Genomic DNA, 18,601 nt, shown 5'->3' with positions numbered 1-18,601 from the left:
AGAAATGGCATTAGAAGAAATACCTAATGTAGATGATGGGTTGATGGTTGCAGCAAACCATCATGGCACGTGTATACCTATGTAGCAAACCTCTACATTCTGCACATGTACCCCAGAACTTAAAGTATAATAAAAAAGTGATAATATTGGTAATCAAATTGGAACAAATAAAAATGTGCTTTCACATGCACAAATACAAAAAAAGAAATGCCTGGTTTTACCTATCAGATTAGCAGACTTAAAATATTTGCCTGATACTATTTAGTGAGGTCAAGAATAGTGGAAGTGTAATTTGGTACAACCACTTCAGAGGACTGATTCACAATATAAATTTATTACAAATAAAAATGTATATACTTTGCAATTCTACTGCTTGACATCTACTTGAAACAAATATTTGAAATATTTATACAGGTACTTGTATGAGGAGACATATATAGACATGTATACTGCTTGCAGGTGTGTCCAATCTTTTGGCTTACCTGGCCCACATTGGACAAAGAAGAATTGTATTGGGCCACACATAAAATACACTAACACTATTGATAGCTGATGAACTAAAAACAAGCAAGCAAACAAACAAACAACCTCAAACATAAAAGTCTCATGTTTTAAGAAAGTTTAGAAATTTGTATTGGGCCACAATCAGAGCCATTCTGGACCACATGCAGCCTGTTGGCTATGGGTTGAACAAGCTTGCTTTAAAGCATACATCAGAACAGTAGCATCACTTGTTCTTTAAAGGAAGTTGACACTTTTTCTTATAGCTGAAGAGCACAGTAAGATGACAGAATTAAGATCAATTAACAAAAATAGATGAGATAAACTTTTCTGTTAAAACTATATTGTCATTTTGAGTTAAATAACAAAAAGCAGGGATTCTTTATAATGAGTGATTCAAGGAAACCAAATGCTTGAAACAAACCTTAATAAAACAAGGTTTAGATATTAATATTAAACAATTTGTTTTTGAGACATAGTCTTGCTGTGTCACCTCCAGGCTGGAGTGCAGTGGCTCGATTATGGCTCACTGTAGCCTTGAAATCCTGGGCTCAGTGGATTATCACACCTCAACCCCTCCCTCACCCCTGATGCTAGGACATCAGGCTATCAAACTCAGCTAATTTTTAAATTTTTTGTAGGGATGGGGTCTATGTTGTACAGGATGGTCTTGAACTCCTGATGTTTAAGTGAGCCTCCTGCCTCAGTCTCTGAAAGTATTGGGATTATAGGCGTAAGTCACCACACCCAGCTAGATATTAAACAATTTAAAGTTAAAATGGAACAAAGCTCTTTTATATGTGTATAAGAAGGAAAGTTTCAGCCTTTAATCTTTTAATCTCTTGTTTTGCTTTCCTGTGTTAAATTTGAGAGGTTATAGAATGGAGGGACACAGAAATTCAAATTATCAGTTGAGAAAACGGTAAGATTTACCTGATGAGTCATGAATGTGGGTGGTATAAATTTTAAAAGGTTTATCTTAAATATAGAAATACTACTACAAATCATTACTATATTTGTCAAAAACATTAAATTCTTAAACTTTTTGTTTCTCGGTATTCGACTTAATGTTTTGTATGTAGTGGTTTCAGTTCATGTGTGTAGTTGTTGATATTGATGATGGTAATGATGATAAGGATGAAATGCTAATGAAATGAGAGTTCTAAGTTGCTATGACAAGCAAAAAAATTTTATTGCTTTTTGTAGCCAAGTTAGATGCTTAATTTCTTTCTTTCAGATATTTAATGACTCTGCTGTGGATAACCATTCAAAATGTTCACATGTTACAACTATCAAAAGTTCACAAAATTTTATGCAAGTCAGGTAACTTTTAAAAATAAGAAAATGCTTTAATCTCTGAAATAATTTATGAATATCAACTCAGAAAAATATACAAATTATATTTATTGCATTTTAGATTGTTAACCCCACAGAAACAATCAAATTCCAGTCAGTGGTTTGAAAAAGGAGATAAAGGTATTTGCCATTTATGTTTTTTTCTATGAAGTAGGGGTAACAAATTACCTCAGGTTTTCATATTAGTCAAATAAGTTGTTTGGATTATTTGCATCTCTGGTTAACTGATCGTGCATGCCTGGCTTTAAAATACATCTTCTCTAAATATAAAACAAACACATTTTATTGTAGAATATTTGGGAAACAAAGAAAGATATGAAGAAAACAAAAATATCACCACTCAGGCACAACTGAACACCATTAATACTCATGTATACGTTTTTTTCTTATGCATTTTTTATTTTTTTCCCAAGTTTGAATCATATACATAATTTGTTATTCTTTTTTCCCACTTGACATACTACTGAGGTTTTTTTCTCTATGTTAGTAAATAGATTTTATTTGTAATGACTGTATAATGTCCATAATTTATTTAGTCATTCTTTCACATGGAATATTTTGTTATTTCCATTTTTTTACTATTATAAATAATGCTACTATATAATATTTTAATACCTTGGACTATTTTCTTTGAATACAGTTACTGAAGGGTCACAGAATATATATATGAGTTTGTCATATATATATATGAGTTTGTCATCCCCAAGTCATTTAGCTTTTCTAACGTTGACACACCCTTGAAAATATGAACTCATTCTCTCTCTCTTTATGTATATATACACACACATGTGTATACATGTATGTATATATATATAAACATATTCACATGTGAGTGTTTGTATACATAATATATACCACACAGATGTATATATATTTTGGTAGACCAGTAATGCATGACCATTGCTCTATTTATCTAGGTATACAAAAGTCTACATCTCTTTTTGTCTGATAACTGACTTTTGTTTTGAAGTTTTAAAAATGCCTTATTCTGACAGCATGAAATAGATGTATATTTAGAATGGTCACTTAACATACTATGAGTCTTTCTCTCTCATTCAGTAAGGATTCACCTAACACATATGTTTATTCCACACAGATGAATATTCTCCATGCCTCCTTCTGGGAGAAAAAAATTATATATTATCTGTGCAGGTGATCTGTTTTACCTGTTTATATATGCCAAGCTGACAGAGTGTTAAACAAGGAGGAATAGCTAATCTCTAGGAACATGCGGAAATGCATATATTTCACACAGTCCTACCTGCTGTTGAGCATATATAGTGAGGCTTCATACTCAAGAATGAATACAATTATTTTGGAATTTAAAAGGATTTTTTTCGGTAATTTTCAAACCCATCTTTTGAAGAAATTAATATGTGGTAAAAAATAATACTTATGACTTAAATGTAAGAGACAAAAACTATAAAGCTCTCAGAAGATCAAATAGAAAAACATCTTCATGACTTCAAGATAGGAAAGGATTTCTCAAGCAATAAAAAGTCCAATCATGAAAGAAAGATGAAGAAATTTGGCAATATTAAAATTAAGAATTTCTGTTTATCAAAAGATACCATAAAAAGGGTACATAGCCAAATAATATATTTGAAGTACAATTAAACTTTCAAAAGAGTAGTTTCCAAAATGTGTAAAGAACTTCTACAAATGAAGAAGAAAAAAGGAGAAAACCCAATTAGAAATATGTCCAAAGTATGAAAGTATACACTTTAGAAAAGAGAATCTTTTGTGGTAGATAAGCATATGAAAATCAGGGAACTCAAAATAAAACTACAGCGAGGTATGATTACACATCTATCAGATTAGCAAAATTCAAAAAGTCTGACAATAATAAGTAGGCGAATGTAGGAGAATAGGAACTCTCATAAACTATTGGGAACTCCATTAATAAATGACTACATATTGAGACCATACCTAAATTATAATTGGAACTAATCATTTTGCCTCATGAGATTGAACAATTTCCTGGAGTAATTCAGAATGACACATTACCACAAAAAATTGTTACAACCATTTGGAAAAAATTGGCATCTAGTTATATGAGAGATATACATACCTTATTACCCAATTTCTAATCCTAGGTATATATCTAAAGAAATACAAGTACATACATACAAGGATATATGTAAAATAATGTTTATAATATTATTGGTTATAATAGCATGAAAGCAGAAACACTTCAAATATTCATTTGCAGTAGAATGGATAGATATATTGTGTTTGTGCAATGGAATACTTTACATCAGTAAAAATAAAAGAACTGTGTCTTTGTGCAATAATATGGATGCATCTCACAAGCATATGAAAAACAAAAAAGCAAAACATAAGAGCATACATACGTTATTTTATTATATAACATTTAAAACAGGAAAAACAGGCTATATTATTTAGATGATAAAACAATATAAAGCAAACTAAGGAAATGGTTGTCACAAAAGTCAGGATAGTGATTACCTCTGAGGAGCAAGACATGGAGAATACGAAACCTTTTAGAGTGTTCATGATGTTGTATTTCTTTATTTGGGTGGGTTACATGGGTGCTCTCTTTATAATTTTGTTTGTTAAACTGTTCATATTATGTTTTATTCTCTTATCTGTATGCATTACGTTGAACCATATGAAACTGTCATTTTTGTAGGTTAAAACAGCTAAATATTGGCAATTTCAAATGGTTAGACTAACATTTTATTTTATAATAAAATAACAAAAAGAAAAATAGTTTGTTCTCATATGACAACAGATGCTGAGTATGGAGATAAAGGGACAATAAGACAAGTAAGAGAATCAAAATGTACTTCACAAGTAAGTCAAATGTTTGATTTCTAACTTCTAAGCAAAAATTCCAATTAAAAATACTATGTCTATTTTAATTTCAGATGTAGTACAATGATTTATGTGAGCTATTGTTAGCTTGGTGATCAGGTTTCTGGAGAGTTACATATTCCATTTTTCAGATTAAAAGATGAAGACACAAATATTTTATATGAAAATATACAAAAATATATTATTCAGCCATAAAAAAAGAGTGAAATTCAGTTATTTGCAGCAACGTGGATGGAACTGGTGGTCATTATGTTAAGCAAAATAAACAAAGCACAGAAAGACAAATATCACATCTTCTCACTCATATGCAGGAGCTAAAAAAGCAGATCTCAATATGATACAGGGCAGATTGGTGGTTACCAGAGCCCAGGAAGGGTAGTAGGGAAGGAGGAATGTAGAGAAGCTGATTAATGGGTACAACTATTTAGTTTGATAGAAGAAATAAAGCCTTGTGCTAGATAGATCAGTATGGTGACTGTAGCTTACAGCCGTCTATTTTACCTGTCAAAATAGCTAGAAGAGAATAATTCCAAGTTTCTAGCATAGAGAAAAGATAGTGTGATGGATAGTGTGATAGTGTTAAGGTAATGGATATCCCAAGTACACTGATTTGATATTTATTAATTACATGAATGTGTTAAGTTATCACATGTATCCCAAAACTATGTTCACTATTATGCATCAATAATTAAAAAAAAATAAAAAAACATATACAAAAAGTTATGATTGGTAAGTGACAGTATATATTGACCACAACTAAATCATGATTAATGAAAATAATTTTGTTTGGTAAGATTGAATGATTCATCACGGCAATTCAAGAGCAGTGGTTGCCATAAAAGTATCTTGACAGCATTATTTAAATGGTGGAATACTTTACTGATGATAAATGTAAACAATGTATATTAAGTTCAGTCTAACTATTAAAGGTTAAGATAAGAGAAACAACAAGTAGTATTTTGCTGTAAAGAAATACATGTAATAAGAACATTTTGATTTTTTTGATGAAGGGACCCAAATTATTTCTGTAATGGGATTTGGCATAACAAGTATATTTGAGAAATCACAACTCTATCCTACAAAATGACATAAAGGAAAATTAATATTCAGAATCTTAATTATTGTAGGGGAAGTAGCATAAAAGATTTATAAAGTCAAAAAAGTGTGAAAATATAATTAATCAATGAGAGCAAGATTGCTTAAAAGTAAATCACTTTTCACTTTCAAGGAGGTAGCATGTATAATTCTTCATCCAAAGAGCATATTGAAATTTTAAAAGAAATTTTAAAAGAAAAATCATTCCTAATCATTTTTTCATCAATTCCAATATGTTCTGGCTGTCATTTACTTTTTCAGGTAGGAGTGGAAGATGGAACTGGAAGGAAAAGAAAAATAGGATAAATATTTATTTTTCTATATTTTGATATATGTTTTAGTGTCACTTTCCCTAGTTATTCTTATTTCACTTACTTTGCCTGTGAAATGTTAACTTCATGGATTAATAAGGTATTTTTCACCTCGTGCATTTTTATGTATGTCATTTATGCAGCAGCATTTGTTTTTTATAGCTTTCTGTTACTTTGAATTTGCAGGCTATATATACTGAACATTTTGGGAAGCCAACAGAAAATGATAGTGACGAAGTAGAAGAGAGAGCTGAGAATTTTCCACGAACATCTGAAATTCCTATATTTTTAGGAACTCCTGAAGCTGTGAAAACACCTGAAACTTTGGAGAAAATGCAGTTTTCTAAAACCCCCCCATTCGAAATGTAGGATTTTAATTAATGATTATCGTTAAATTATCTGTATGTTGAATTTTATAAATAACTGATAGGAATAGTAAAATGCCTAGTACCTGTAACTTACAAGTTATTATGTAGTACATAATAACTTATATTATGTATATATGTATAATAACATAATATTTAGTACATAATAACTTACAAGTTATTACGTGGTATTTCAGGCACACAGAGAAGATAAAGACTAACATAATACACTTCCATTTGCCCATCACCCAGTTTTAACAATTATTAAAACTTTAATGTTCTTGTTTCATAGATCCTCTTCCCTATTTTTCTTGCAACATTTAGCTGAAGATGGCCTAAGTCCCAAGTACTTCTAAAGCAGTAGTATGTAGACTTAAGCTTTTTCCAAAGGATAAAAAAAAAAAATTAAAATGTCAAGCTAAGCCTAGCATAGTGTCATGCGCCTGTAGTCCTAGCTATTTGGGAGGCTAAGTGACAAGGACCCCTTGAGTCCAGGAGTTTGAATCCAGCCTGCGCAACATAGCGAGACTCTATTTCCCCCCAACATGTCAGGCTGAAAAGCTACTGTCACATATGGCAGATGGTAGTCTTATCATCAACTAATGTTCCATCAGTCATTTCTTCATATGTTGTAGTGTTTGAAGCAAGACTTGCCATTTCTATTAAGCAAGCTCTTTAGGCATAAATATCTCTAACATGATTATTAAACTTTGGAAACCACAGATTTGTAATTTGGAGCCAAGAAAATAGTGCTGCATTTAACCTTTCTGTTTAGTCCATTCTCTTCCTTAACACTGAACCCTGAGGTTTCTCTAAGGCATATGTCAAGCAGATTTCACTTCATCAGGGATGTTTTACATCAGACCTGTGCTCTACTTCCTTATTTTAAATTGCTAGTAAGAGTTATAGACTTGAATGTCATGCTGTTGACTCAAGTACAGCACATTAAAAATGGAACTCATCATCAAACCTGAGAACTGTAAAAGAATGTGAGCTCATACATTAAAATCTCTCTCTATGGATGAGAAAACTATGATCTGTAAAGTTAAGGGACTCATTCATGGTAATAGAGATAGTTACGGCAGTATCATCAGATTTCTATTAAATTTAACAAACTGCAAGGCAATGCTCTAGGCGTTTTATAAATACTGCTCATTTAATATCCACAACAACCTTGTTAGGTGTAGGTACATTATTATCTTTATTTTACAGATGAGAAAACAGAATCACAGGTGATATAACTAATCAATGTTAGAAGAGAAATTTAAGCCCAGACAATTCTGGCTGTAGAATCCATGCTTTTAGCCACTGTTATAAGCTGTCTTGTGAAATTATTTTTTCCAAATCATATTATAATTTAACTTCCTTATATAGCACTATAATGGCTGGCTTCTCATCAGCACTAAAATCTTGTAACTGGCATTCAAAATCTTGACAGCACAGTGTCAAGGTTAAGGGTTTGGACTTTGAATCTAGATTGCTGCGTTCAAATGCCACTTCTGACACTAATTATTCTTTTAAGCAAATTATTTAATCTTTCTATGCTTCAATATTCCCTACTGTAAAATGGAAATAATAGTAATAGCACCTATTTCATAGGATACTTGTGAGAAATATGTAAGTTACACCTATGGAATAACCTAGAATAGAGTCTGACAGTATATTCACAGTAGGGTTTCATAGTTATTATACCCAAATTGATTGTTCTACTTTATTTAACATTATTCTCCACTTCATATAATCTTTTCTCCATAGGATTGTCACTTCGATAACTACTTCCTATGTTTCCCTACTATGCTAATTCTCACCCTATGCTATTGCTTATGATGCTTACCAGTATTCAGTGTTTAATAATAGATTTTTTTAACATGTTGATGATTTCTTATTTCTCAGTAACAGAAATAGAAATGCAGTGCCTGAAGTTCAAACACAAAAGGAATCCCCTGGACTTTCCTTTCTAATGAGTTATACTTCCAGATCACCTAGATTCAATTTATTTGATTCTTCTGTATTTGATACAGAAATCTCATCAGATCAGGTAATATGCAAAGCTAAAAGTTTTATTTATAAAAATTGTGCTCTGGAACTTTGAGTAATTTTAGTTCTTTAATACAAAACTATCTTCGGGCAGAGTATCAACAGAAGCAATTTTTTAAAAATTCTGAGTATTGATAGTATGACAAAGTTCCCTATTACCTTTTTGTTTTCAACTTCAGATGACTCATATTGATATTTGTTCATTAAAAAAGGATCTCAGGCTAGGGATAATTTAAATTGCAGTTAAAGGCAGTTTAAAAAATTAGTCTGACTTTATAGTTGATGTGTCTAACTTTCAGACAAACTAGAATTCTCAATGTAAAAAATGTTCCACATTGGTCTCTGTCTCTGTTTTGGTACCAGTACTATGCTGTTTTGATTACTGTGGGCTTGGAGTGTAGTTTGAAGTCAGGCAGCATGATGCCTACAACTTTGTTCTTTTTGCTTAGGATTGTTTTGGCTATGCGGGTTCTCTTTTAGCTCCATAAGAAGTTTGAAGTGGTTTTTTCCAGTTCTGTGAAGGTCATTGGTAGCTTGATGGGGATAGCATTGAATCTATAAATTATTTTGGGCAGTATAGCCATTTTCATCATATTGATTCTTCTCAACCATAAGCACGGAATGTTTTTCCATGTGTTTGTGTCCTCTCTTATTTCGTTGAGCAGTGGTTTGTAGTTCTCCTTGAAGAGGTCCTTTACATCCTGTGTTAGTTGTATTCCTAGGTATTTTATTCTCTTTGTAGCAATTGTGAATGGGAGTTTGCTCATGATTTGGCTCTCTGTTAGTCTGTTATTGATGTATAGAAATGCTTGTGATTTCTACACATTGATTTTGTATCCTCAGACTTTGCTGAAGTTGCTTATCAGTTTCAGGAGACTTTGAGACGATGGGCTCTTCTAAATATGCAATCATGTCATCTGCAAAGAGAGACAATTTGACTTCCTCTTTTCCTAATTGAGTATCCTTTATTTTTTTTCTTGCCTGATTGCTCTGGCTAGAACGTCCAATACTATATTGAATAGGAGTGGTGAGAGAGGGCATCCTTGTCTAGTGCCAGATTTCAAAGGGAATGCTTCCAGTTTTTGCCCATTCAGTATGATATTGGCTGTGGGTTTGTTGTAAATAGCTTTTATTTTTTTATTTTTATTTTTTTTGTAAATAGCTTTTATTATTTTGTGATACGTTCCATCGATACCTAGTTTCTTGAGTATTTTTAGCATAAACGGCTGTTGAATTTTGTCGAAGGCCTTCTCTTCACCTATTGAGGTAATCATGTGGTTTTTGTCTTTCGTTCTGTTTATGTGATGGATTACATTTATAGACTTGTTTATGTTGAACCAGCCTTGCATCCCCAGGTTGAAGCCTACTTAATCATGATGAATAAGTTTTTTGATTTGCTGTTGCATTCTGTTTGCCAGTATTTTATTGAAGATTTTTGTATTGATGTTCATCATGGATATTGGCCTGAAGTTTTACCCAAAGAATTATAAATTGTTCTATTATAAAGACACATGCACATGTATGTTCATTGCAGCACTGCTTCCAATAGCAAAAACTTGGAACCAACCCAAATGTCTGTCAATGATAGACTGGATAAAGAAAATGTGGCACATATATACCATGGAATACTACATAGCCATAAAAAATGATGAGTTTTTGTCCTTCATAGGGACATGGATGAATCTGGAAACCATCATTCTCAGTAAACTGACACAAGAACAGAAAACCAAATACCACATGTTATCACTCATAGGCGGGTGTTGAACAATTAGAACACATGGACACAGGGAGGCGAGCATCACACACTGGGGTCAGTTGTGGGGGGCTAAGGGAGGGGTGGGGAAGGTGGGAAGAGATAACGAGGGAGAAATATCAGATATAGATAATGGGGGGATGAAGGCAGCAAAACACATTGCCATATGTTTACCTATGCAACAATCCTGCATGATCTGCATGTACCCCAGAACCTACAGTACAATAAAAAAAAAAGTTCCACATTATAAATTGGTCTTTTCAACTATTTGTGTATACATAGCAGCATTATCATTGGTTAATTTTAAAAGACCTAATATTCGTTTCCACTGTTCAGTGATATGAAATAAAGTGCTTATTTCTATATTTAGAAATTAAAGCTGAAAATTCAGACATGCTTTATTCAAAAAGTGGAAACAATACAGTGTAGTGGTTAAAACTAGACTCTGAAGCCAGACTACTTCTTAGGTTTGTATCAGATGTGGGATTTGGGGTAAGTGACTTGGTTTCCTTATCTATAAAATGAAATAATAACTATTATCATAAGGTTTGTGAATATTAGAGTTTATACACATAAAGCACTTAGAAAAGTACCAACCACTTAATAATCCTACATAAGTATCAATGTGATATGAGTCATATTGTTATTGCTCATTTTAATTAATTGCATTTACCCAATTTTATGTGGATTAGAATATTTTATTTGTATGTCTCTGATATTACATTAAATTGTTGAAATTACAGATTTATTGATGATGATATAGTACTATACATGCTATAGTATTTTACATCTTCAACTTTTGTCTCATTTTTTATTTAAATGCTTACTTTAAAAACAAGAAATTCCTAGGAGTATACTGGGCATGAAAATAGACTATAGCTACTTAATTCTCACTTACCATAATAACATGAATGCAAAATGCATGTATATAACTTTAACAGAAAATATACATTTTAAATAAAGAATACTATAAAACTACTGAAAAAAGTTAATGAATACATAGGCACATGCAGTACTTGTATAAGAAGAAAATTTTGTAAAGATAAATTTCTTCCCAATATAATTTATAAATATAGTCCAATTGAAATCTAATTGGAATCCTGGCAAGATTATCTTTAATTTTTTGTTTATTTTTGTGGTGGTGGGACTGGGGAAGGAGATTGGCAAAATAATTAATGAGTGTCCTGGGGTAAAGTGGTCAAGAATAACCAAGAAAACATTAAAAAATAAGATTGATGATAAAATGAAATTCTAAAAAATTTCAACCCAAAAAAGGCAGAAAAGAAGGAACAGTAAAAAAAAAAAAAATACACACAGTTAAAAAGAATCATAAAATAAATAAATTTTACACCAAATAATGTACTTTTAAATAATTACATTGTGTGAATGGGCTAACTCTATTAAAAGACAAAGATTGTAAAGATGGGGGGAAAAAAAACAAGACCCAAATAAAAGTTATCTATAAGAAACATACTTTAAACATAAAGGCAAAGACAGGTTGACAATAAATAGGTGGAAAATGATGTATCATGAAAACTGTAAGTATTAGAAGGTCACAGTGTCTTAGTATCATTTCTAGTAGTCTTAAAAAATATTACTAGACATGAGAGGGACATTTCATAAAGATAAAAAAGTTGATTCATAAGGTAGATATAACAATTGCAAATGTGTAAAGCCTAATCACGGCTTCAAAATACATGAAGCAAAAAGTGACAGAATTAAAGGGAAAAACAGACAAAAACTCAAACATAGCTGGAGGTTTTTAATACTCCTCTTTTAGCAGCTGGTAGAATTAGACAACACAATCAGCAAAGATCTTCAATAAGATCTGAATAACATCATCAATCACCTTGATCTAATTGACCTTTATAGTACATCACATCCAAAGACTGCGGCATATATATTCTTTTCAAGTTCTGATGGTACCTTCAGCAAGATAGACCATATTCTGAACCATAAAATTAGTCTTAATGAATTTAAAAGGATTGAAATCAGAATATGTTCTCTGACCACAGTGGAATTAAATTAGAACTCAATGTGATATCTAAGAAAATCCTAAATATGTAGGCCATAGATCAAAGAAGAAATCATGAGATAACTTTGGGAGGCCGAGGCGGGTGGATCACGAGGTCATGAGATCGAGACCATCCTGGTCAACATGGTGAAACCCCGTCTCTACTAAAAAATACAAAAAATTAGCTGGGCATGGTGGCGCGTGCCTGTAATCCCAGCTACTCAAGAGGCTGAGGCGGGAGAATTGCCTGAACCCAGGAGGCGGAGGTTGCGGTGAGCCGAGATCGTGCCATTGCACTCCAGGCTGGGTAACAAGAGCAAAACTCTGTCTCAAAAAAAAAAAAAAAAGAAAAAAAGAAATCATGAGATAAATCAGAAAAGATTTTATTATTTATTTTTAATTTTTGTGGGTACAGAGTAGATGTATATATTTATGGGGGTACAGGAGATGTTTTGATACAGGCATGCAATGTGAAATAATCATATCATAGAGAATTAGGGTATCCATTCCCTCAAACATTTATTCTTTGTCTTACAAACAATCCAATTATACACTTTTAGTTATTTTAAAATGTACAATTAAATTATATTGATTATAGTCATCCTATTTTGCTATCAAATACTAGGTCTTATTCATTCTTGTTATGTTTCTTGTGCCCATTAACCATCGCCACCTCTCCCCAATACCCCATCCTCCAACTTTTCCCAACCTCTGGTAACCATCCTTCTACTGTCTATCTCAATTGTTTTGAGATTGAGAGTTCAATGGTTTTGAATTTTAGATCCCACAAATAAGTGAGAATATGTAGTTTGTTTTTCTATGCCTGGATTCTTTCTTTTTTTATTTTTTTAATTATTATACTTTAAGTTCTGAGTTACATGTGCAGAACATGGAGGTTTGTTATATAGGTATACAGGTGCCATGGTGGTTTGCTGCACCCATCAAACCATCATCTACATTAGGTATTTCTCCTAATGCTATCTCTCCCCTAGTCCCCCAACCTCCAACAGGCCCCAGTGTGTGATGTTTTCCTCCCAGAGTCCATGTGTTCTCATTGTTCAACTCCTGCTTATGAGTGAGAACTTACAGTGTTTGGTTTTCTGTTTTTGTGTTAGTTTGCTGAGAATGATGGTTTCTAGCTTCATCCATGTCCCTGCAAAGAACATGAACTCATCTTTTTTTTATGGCTGCATAATATTCTATGGTGTATATATGCCACATTTTATTTATCCAGTCTATCATTGATGGGCATTTGGGTTGGTTCCAAGTCTTTGCTATTGTTAACAGTGCCAGAATAAACATACATGTGCATGTGTCTTTATGGTAGAATGATTTATAATCCTTTAGGTATATATCCAGTAATGGGATTGCTTTATCAAGTAGTATTTCTGATTCTAGATTCTTGAGGAATCATCACACTATCTTCCACAATGGTCGAACTAATTTATTCTCTGACAAACAGTATAAAAGCATTCCTATTTCTTCACATCCTCTCCAGCATCTGTTGTCTTCTGACTTTTTAATGATCGTCATTCTAACTGGTGTGAGATGATATCTCATTGTGGTTTTGATTTGCATTTCTCTAATAACCGGTGATGATGAGCTTTTTTTCATATGTTTGTTGGCCACATAAATATCTTCTTTTGAGAAGTGTATGTTCATATCTTTTACCCACTTTTTGATGGACTTGTTTGATTTTTTTCCTGTAAACAAGTTCTTTATAGATTTTGGATGTTAGCCCTTTGTCAGATCAATAGATTGCAAAAATTTTTCTCCCATTCTGTAGGTTACCTGTTCACTCTGATGATAGTTTCTTTTGCTGTGCAGAAGCTCTTTAGTTTAATTAGGTCCCATTTGTCAATTTTGGCTTTTGTTGCCGTTGCTTTTTGTGTTTTAGTCATGAAGTCTTTGCCCATGCTTATGTCCTGAATGGTATTGCCTAGGTTTTCTTCTGGGGTGTTTATGGTTTTAGGTCTTACATTTAAGTCTTTAATCCATCTTGAGTTAATTTTTGTATAAGAGGTAAGGAAGGGGTCCAGTTTCAATTTTCTGCATATGGCTAGCAAGTTTTCCCAAAACCATTTATTAAATAAGGAATCTTTTCCTCATTGCTTTTTTTTTGTTAGGTTTGTCAAACATCAGGTGGTTGTAGATGTGGGGTGTTATTTCTGAGGCTGATGATTATTGCTGAGAATGATAGTTTCTAGCTTCATCCGTGTCCCTGCAAAAAACATGAACTCATCTTTTTTTAAGGCTGCATAATATTCTATGGTGTATATGTGCCACATTTTTTTTATCCAGTCTATCATTGATGGGCATTTGTTCTGTTCTATTGGTCTATACATCTGTTTTGGTACCAGTACCATGCTGTTTTGGTTACTGTAGCCATGTAGTGTAGTTTGAGGTCAGGTAGCATGATGCCTCCAGCTTTGTTCTTTTTGCTTAGAATTGTCTTGGCTGTGCAGGCTCTTTTTTGGTTCCATATGAAATTTAAAGTAGTTTTTTCTTTTTTTTCTACCTAATATTTTTTATTTTATTATTTTTTAATTTATTTATTATATTTTAAGTTCTGGGGTACATATGCATGTAGTGCAGGTTTGTTACATAGGTATGCACATGCCATGGTGGTGGTTTGCTGCACTCATCACCCCATCATCCACATTAGATATTTCTCCTAATGCTATTCCTCCCCAATCCCCTTACCCCCTGCTATTCCTCCCCTAGTCCCCCACTCCCCCAGGCCCCAGTGTGTGATGTTCCCCTCCCTGTCTGTGTGTTCTCATTGTTCAACACCCACTTATGAGTGAGAACATAAAGTAGTTTTTTATAATTTTGTGAAGAAAGTCAATGGTAGCTTGATGAGGATAGCATTGAATCTATAAATTACTTCAGGAAGTATGGCCATTTTCACAATATTGATTCTTCCTATCCATAAGCATGGAATGTTTTTCCATTTGTTGTGTACTCTCTTAGTTCCTTGAGAGCAGTGGTTTGTAGTTCTTCTTGAAGAGATCCTTCACACGCCTCATAAGTTGTATTCCTAGGTATTTTATTCTCTTGAGAGAATACAATAGGAATACAACTTACAAATTTAAAATAGGTATTTTATTTTTAATATTTTAAATATAAAATACCTATTTACAAATAAAATAGGTATTTTCTTGAGAGACTACAATAGGAATAGAGCTTACAAATTTCATTACTTGTTAATGAAATTTCACTCATGATTTGACTCGCTGCTTGTCTATTACTTGTGTATAGGAATGCTTGTGATTTTTTGGACATCCAGTGATTTCTTCTTGCTGGTTAACATATTTTTTTTTTTTTGGAGGAGGTTCAACATCTTTTTTTTTTTTTTAATTGCATTTTAGGTTTTGGGGTACATGTGAAAAACATGCAAGGTTGTTGCATAGGTGCATACGTGGCAGTGTGATTTGCTGCCTTCCTCCCCTTCACCTATATCTGGTATTTCTCCCCATGCTATCCCTCCCCAACTCCCCACCCCGCCCCCGCTGTCCCTCCCACTCCCCCCAACAGACCCCAGTGTATAGTGCTCCCCTCCCTGTGTCCATGTGTTCTCATTGTTCAACACCCTCCTATGAGTGAGAACATGCGGTGTTTGATTTTGTGTTCTTGTGTCAGTTTGCTGAGAATGATGGTTTCCAGGTTCATCCATGTCCCTACAAAGGACGCAAACTCATCATTTTTGATGGCTGCATAATATTCCATGGTGTATATGTGCCACATTTTTCCTGTCCAGTCTATCATCGATGGGCATTTGGGTTGGTTCCAGGTCTTTGCTATTGTAAACTGTTCTGCAATGCGCATTCGTGTGCATGTGTCCTTATAGTAGAACGATTTATAATCCTTTGGATATATGCCCAGTAATGGGATTGCTGGGTCAAATGGAATATCTATTTCTAGGTCCTTGAGAAATCGCCACACTGTCTTCCACAATGGTTGAACTAATTTACACTCCCACCAACAGTGTAAAAGTGTTCCTATTTCTCCACATCCTCTCCAGCATCTGTTGTCTCCAGATTTTTTAATGATCGCCATTCTAACTGGCTATTTTTCTTTTTGATAGAAGAACTCCCTTTAGCATTTCTTATAGGACAGTTCTGGTGTTGATGAAACCCCTCAGCTTCTGTTTGTTTGGGAAGGGCTTTATTTCTCCTTCATACTTGAAGGATATTTTTTCAGATATACCATTCTAGAGTAAGAGTTTTTTTTCCTCAGCACATTAAATATGTCATGCCACTCTCTCCTGGCCTGTATGGTTTCCACTGAAAAGTCTGCTGCCAGAAAAATTGGAGCTCCATTGTATGTTATTTATTTATTTTCTTTATCCTTGACCTTTGAGAATATGAGTAGTAGATGCCTTGAACTAGACATCTTTGGGTTAAATCTGCTTGGTGTTCTATAACCTTCTTGTACTTGAATCTTGGTATCTTTCTCTAGGTTTGGGAAGTTCTCTGTTATTATCTCTTTGAATACATTTTCTACTCCTGTCTCTTTCCTTATCGCCTCTTTAAGGCCAATGGCTCTTAGAGTTGCCCTTTTGAGGCTATTTTCTAGTTCTTGTAGGCATGCTTCATTCTTTTTCACACTTCTTTTTTATCTCCTCTGTGTATTTCCAAATAACCTGTTTTCAAGTTCACGAATTCTTTCTTCTGCTTGATTAATTCTACTATTTAGAGACTCTTGATGCATTCTTCAGTATGGCAGTTGCATTTTTCAACTCTAGAATTTCTGCTTCTTTTTAATAATTTAAATCTCTTTGTTAAATTTATCTGATAGAATTCTGCATATCTTGTTTTGTTACTTTGAATTTCTTTGAGTTTCCTCAAAGCAACTATTTTGAATTATCTGTCTGAAAGGTCACATATCTCTGTTTCTCCAGGATTGGTGCCTGGTGATTTTTCTAATTGATTTGGCAAGTTCATGTTTTCTTGGATGATCTTGATGCTTGTAGTTGTTTGTCGGTGTCTAGGCGTTGAAGAATTAGGTATTTATTGTAGTAGTCTTTGTAGTCTGGGCTTGTTTGTGCCTGTCTTTCTTGAGGGGGCTTTCCAAGTATTTAAAGGGACTTGGGCTCCAAGCCCAATAACCCTGTGGTTTTTTTAGACTCAGAGAGGTGTAGCCTTGGTGGTCTTACATAAGATCTGGAAGAACTCTCTGGATTACCAGGCAGAGACTCTTTATTTTCCCTTGCTTTCTCCCAAACAAATGGAGCCTCTCTCTTTGTGCTGAGCTGCCTGGAGTGGGGAGGGGTGTGATGCAAGCATCCCTGTGGCCATCTCGACTAGGACTGCACTGGGTCATACTTGAAGCCAGCACAGCATTGAGTCTTGCCTAAGGCCTTCTATAACCACTACCTGGCTACCACCTATGTTCATTGAAGACCCTAGGGCTCTGTGATTAGCAGGTGGTGAAGCCAGCCAGGTTTGTGTTCTTCCCTTCAAGGTGGCTAGTTCTCCTGGCCCTGGGCAGGTCCAGAGATGCTGTCTGGGAGTTTGGGATTAGAGTCAAAAACCTTAGTAATTTGCTCAATGTTCTGTTCTACTCTGGCTAAACTGGCACCCAAACCACAATACAAAGTCCTTCCTGCTTTTCCTTCCCTTTCCACAGGCAGAGGAGCCTTTCCCTGTGGACCCTGCCACCATCAGCTCATGGTGGGGGTCTGCAAGGCACTGCTGATGTCCACTTGAAGCCCAAGGACTCTTCAGTGAATGATGCCAGGCATGGGACTCACTCTTCAGGGCAGTGGGCTTTTTTCTGGCCCAGGGCAGATCCAGAAATGCTGCCCAAGAGCCTAGGCCTGGACTCAGGGACCCCAAGATCCTCCTTGTTCTACCCCATTGTGGTTGAGCTGGTACCTAGTATGCAAGTTAAAATGCCCCTTGCTTTTTTCCTCTGCTTTTCTTAAACATATAGGGTCTTTTACCATAGCTACCACAGCTTGGAATGTGCTGGGTCACAACTGAAGCCAACATCTCTCAGAGCCTAAGGCCCACAGCATACTACCTAGGTGTTACTGCTGGTTATTCAGGGCCCAAGGGCTCTTTAGTCAGTGCGTGATAAATTCTGCCAGGACTGTGTCCTTCCCTTCAAGGTAGTGGGTTCTTTTTTAGGAAAGATTTTAAACTGCATTATCACATTATAAAATCCAGTCTATCAAAAATTGTGGGATGTTGCCAAAGCCAGAGCAAAATGATAGCTTTAAATAATTTAACTAATAATTACATAATTAACAAAAAAGAAGAAAGGCCTAAAATCAGTGACCTAAGATTTCATTTTGAGAATCTAGAAAAAGAAGAACTAAGCTAAC

At 34.1% G+C, this 18,601-nt stretch overlaps 1 protein-coding gene across 1 annotated transcript in view; it reads left to right on the top strand.

Annotated features, from left to right (window-relative positions):
* Positions 1 to 18,601, top strand: part of CUNH14orf39 (chromosome unknown C14orf39 homolog) — a 52,818-nt gene that overhangs the window by 27,013 nt on the left and 7,204 nt on the right. The window contains exons 11-15 of the mRNA XM_012435632.3: positions 1,739 to 1,824; positions 1,919 to 1,977; positions 4,613 to 4,674; positions 6,288 to 6,466; positions 8,360 to 8,504. Coding sequence (XP_012291055.2) covers positions 1,739 to 1,824; positions 1,919 to 1,977; positions 4,613 to 4,674; positions 6,288 to 6,466; positions 8,360 to 8,504 — 531 coding nt within the window. The remainder of the gene's footprint in view (positions 1 to 1,738; positions 1,825 to 1,918; positions 1,978 to 4,612; positions 4,675 to 6,287; positions 6,467 to 8,359; positions 8,505 to 18,601) is intronic.

Source organism: Aotus nancymaae, unplaced genomic scaffold (genome assembly GCF_030222135.1).
Source record: "Aotus nancymaae isolate 86718 unplaced genomic scaffold, 86718_ANA_hifiasm-v0.15.2.pri h1tg000011l, whole genome shotgun sequence".
In the NCBI taxonomy this organism is placed as follows: Eukaryota; Metazoa; Chordata; class Mammalia; order Primates; family Aotidae; genus Aotus; species Aotus nancymaae.
The sequence above is the reverse complement of the archived record's forward strand: the minus strand, read 5'-3'. Positions and strand labels throughout refer to the sequence as shown.